General features: G+C 42.1%; 1 protein-coding gene across 1 annotated transcript in view; it reads right to left on the bottom strand.

Moving 5' to 3' along the window:
- The window catches only part of elk1 (ETS transcription factor ELK1), a 15,876-nt gene extending 13,777 nt beyond the window's left edge, over positions 1-2,099 (bottom strand). Inside the window, exon 1 of the mRNA XM_068732112.1 lies at positions 1,174-2,099. Coding sequence (XP_068588213.1) covers positions 1,174-1,198 — 25 coding nt within the window. The 5' untranslated portion in view covers positions 1,199-2,099. The remainder of the gene's footprint in view (positions 1-1,173) is intronic.
- Between the last annotated feature and the right edge of the window lie 401 nt (positions 2,100-2,500).

Raw genomic sequence — 2,500 nt, 5'->3', positions numbered from 1 at the left:
GCTTCACGTGTCAAAGCTTCACGTGTCAATGCTTCACGTGTCAAAGCTTCACGTGTCAAAGCTTCACGTGTCAAAGCTTCACCTGTCAAAGCTCCACGTGTCAAAGCTTCACGTGTCAATGCTTCACGTGTCAAAGCTTCACGTGTCAATGCTTCACGTGTCAAAGCTTCACGTGTCAAAGCTTCACGTGTCAAAGCTTCATTCTCTCTAGTGCTTCACGTGTTAAAGCTTCATTCTCTCTAGTGTCCATCAGGGGGCGACTCCTCTGTATAGATGTCTATGAGGTTCTATAGTCATGGTTCTGGTAGATTGTTGTTGGAGATGTTTCAGTGAAAACTTTGTTTTTGAGGCTAAACGACAACAAATATGGATAAAAGGAGAATATTTCGTTAGATAAAAACATGTTGACAATCTTTCTTAATAAATGTTGACAAAATCAAAACCAAATGTTGGAAATCACTGGAATGTGATTCTACAAATAGTATAATAATATTATTATTATACACTGTAAACACAATGTTCAAGCCCCCCGATATCACATCAATAAGTCCCAATGATCAGCCTCAGAGGTGTGGATCAGATCAAAGTAACCATCTCTATCTAATCAATATTAAAAAGAATCAGATGAGGATCAATCCACAATATTTAAACCTCCTCTTCAGACTCCTCCTGGTGTTTTATTGTTGTGATGATGGAGGTCTGATCACTTCCTGTCTCCTGTCAGTGATCACAACACAGTATGTTCACTTTTAAGAAAAGAGATCAAAGCATTCATTAGCGAGTCGATCGACACTAAACTAACTCATTTCATCCGTCAATTAAACAAACGCTGACGTTCCACGAGACAATAAGCATGTTTACGTTCCTCAGACCTCTTCTCAACACGAGTCCTCCTGCAGGTCCTATCCATCCACTGCTCTGTTACAGCATATTGTTTACTTTGTTCATATTCTTTACTTATTTATAATACTTCTCTTACAGAGGAAACAGAACGCCTAGGTTCTAGAGAAAGTACTGTGTCGTCATGACGTCACCGTCTCTCTGATCTCACTACACCTGGTTCAGGTGAGGACTCTAGAGGAGCAGTGTATACAGGAAGAGGACAACAAAGCAGCATGTAGTTCAGTCAACACACACACACACACACACACACACACACACACCGTCTCTTACCGTTGATCAGCGGGTCTGAATCCATCTTCTTCTCTGAATGTCTCCTGTTGTGTTCGTCTAGCAGCAGACATCCTCCATGCTGCCGTGTGCTTATTGTTGTGCTGTCTGTCTCTGTCTGTCTCCCCGTCTGTCTCCTTCCCTGTCTGTCTGTCTGTCTACTAGTCTCCCTCCCTCCCTCCCTGTCTCCCTGTCTGTCTGTCTTAGTGGAAGCTGTCAGAGCCGCTGTGAGGAGACGTTCAGCTTCTTCTTCTCGCGCTCCGTCCTGCTGTCGTTACGTAACGTTAACCGCTCCGAGCTGCAGCCGTTACCGTTGCTAGGCTGCGGAGCCTCCATGCTAACGGAGATTAAAAGTTCAGAGACACACACACACGCACACGCACACGCGCAACGGGAGATTTGTTTCACCCGTTCACTGCGTTTACTTGGAGCTAATTAATATGCTAATTTTTCTAAATGTCAGTTAACTGTGTTTAATTAAATATTAAAGTAAAACTAATTAGCTAAAGTAGCTTGTTAGCTAACTAGCAATGCTAACTCGTTATTTTAACGGTAAATTGTGTTTTTTATTTTAATCTTTATTTTATTATAATCTTGTCAGATTAAACGCAGGATTTGTTTCTCCCAAAAGTCAGTGTTTTTTTTCTGGGTGGTTGAAGCTGTTAACATAGCGTGCTAAGCAGCTAGTTTAGCACAGCTAAGCTAAGCAGCTAGCTTAGCATAGCCCTCCCCCTCCTCTCCTCCTGGTGCGTCAAACCCCGCGAACAGCGCGAGTTCACCGGAAACCGTCCTCACACCTCCGACACGGACGGAAAGTGGGGTGTTAAAAACCCGCCCTGTTAACGGACTGAAGGCGTCCGTTTGACGGGCTGAAGGCCTCACGTCTCTTCGGTGTGTTTCCACGCTTCTTCCTGTTTGGTCGAACGCCTCCTCAATACTTTTCAATAGTCAAGTTAGCCGCCATTCAAACAGCCACACTTCCGGAAAAGATTTAAAAAATAATACCTATTTATTTATTTACTTCCTTACTATTTTTCACTTATTATACTTATTATTTACTGTATGAATACGTAATTATTATACTTGTTTTGGTTTTCTACTTATGTCTCTTGCTGCTATCCACTCTGCTGCTGTAATCCTGCAAATGTCCCCGCTGAGGGACTAATGGAGGATTATCTTCTACTTACTTACCTACTTTTCATACTTACTTACGTACTTACAGACGCACTTACAGACACTTTTCATAGTTACTTTCATCCTTACGTATTTTCCTACTTACTTACTTACTTACTACCGCAACGTAGTACTCTTTATATATTAGTACTGGTTT

Source organism: Cebidichthys violaceus, unplaced genomic scaffold (genome assembly GCF_023349555.1).
Source record: "Cebidichthys violaceus isolate CVI_PGR_0920_01 unplaced genomic scaffold, fCebVio1.0.p SCAF_57, whole genome shotgun sequence".
NCBI classification, from domain to species: Eukaryota; Metazoa; Chordata; class Actinopteri; order Perciformes; family Stichaeidae; genus Cebidichthys; species Cebidichthys violaceus.
This window is presented reverse-complemented; position numbering and strand designations above follow the sequence as displayed.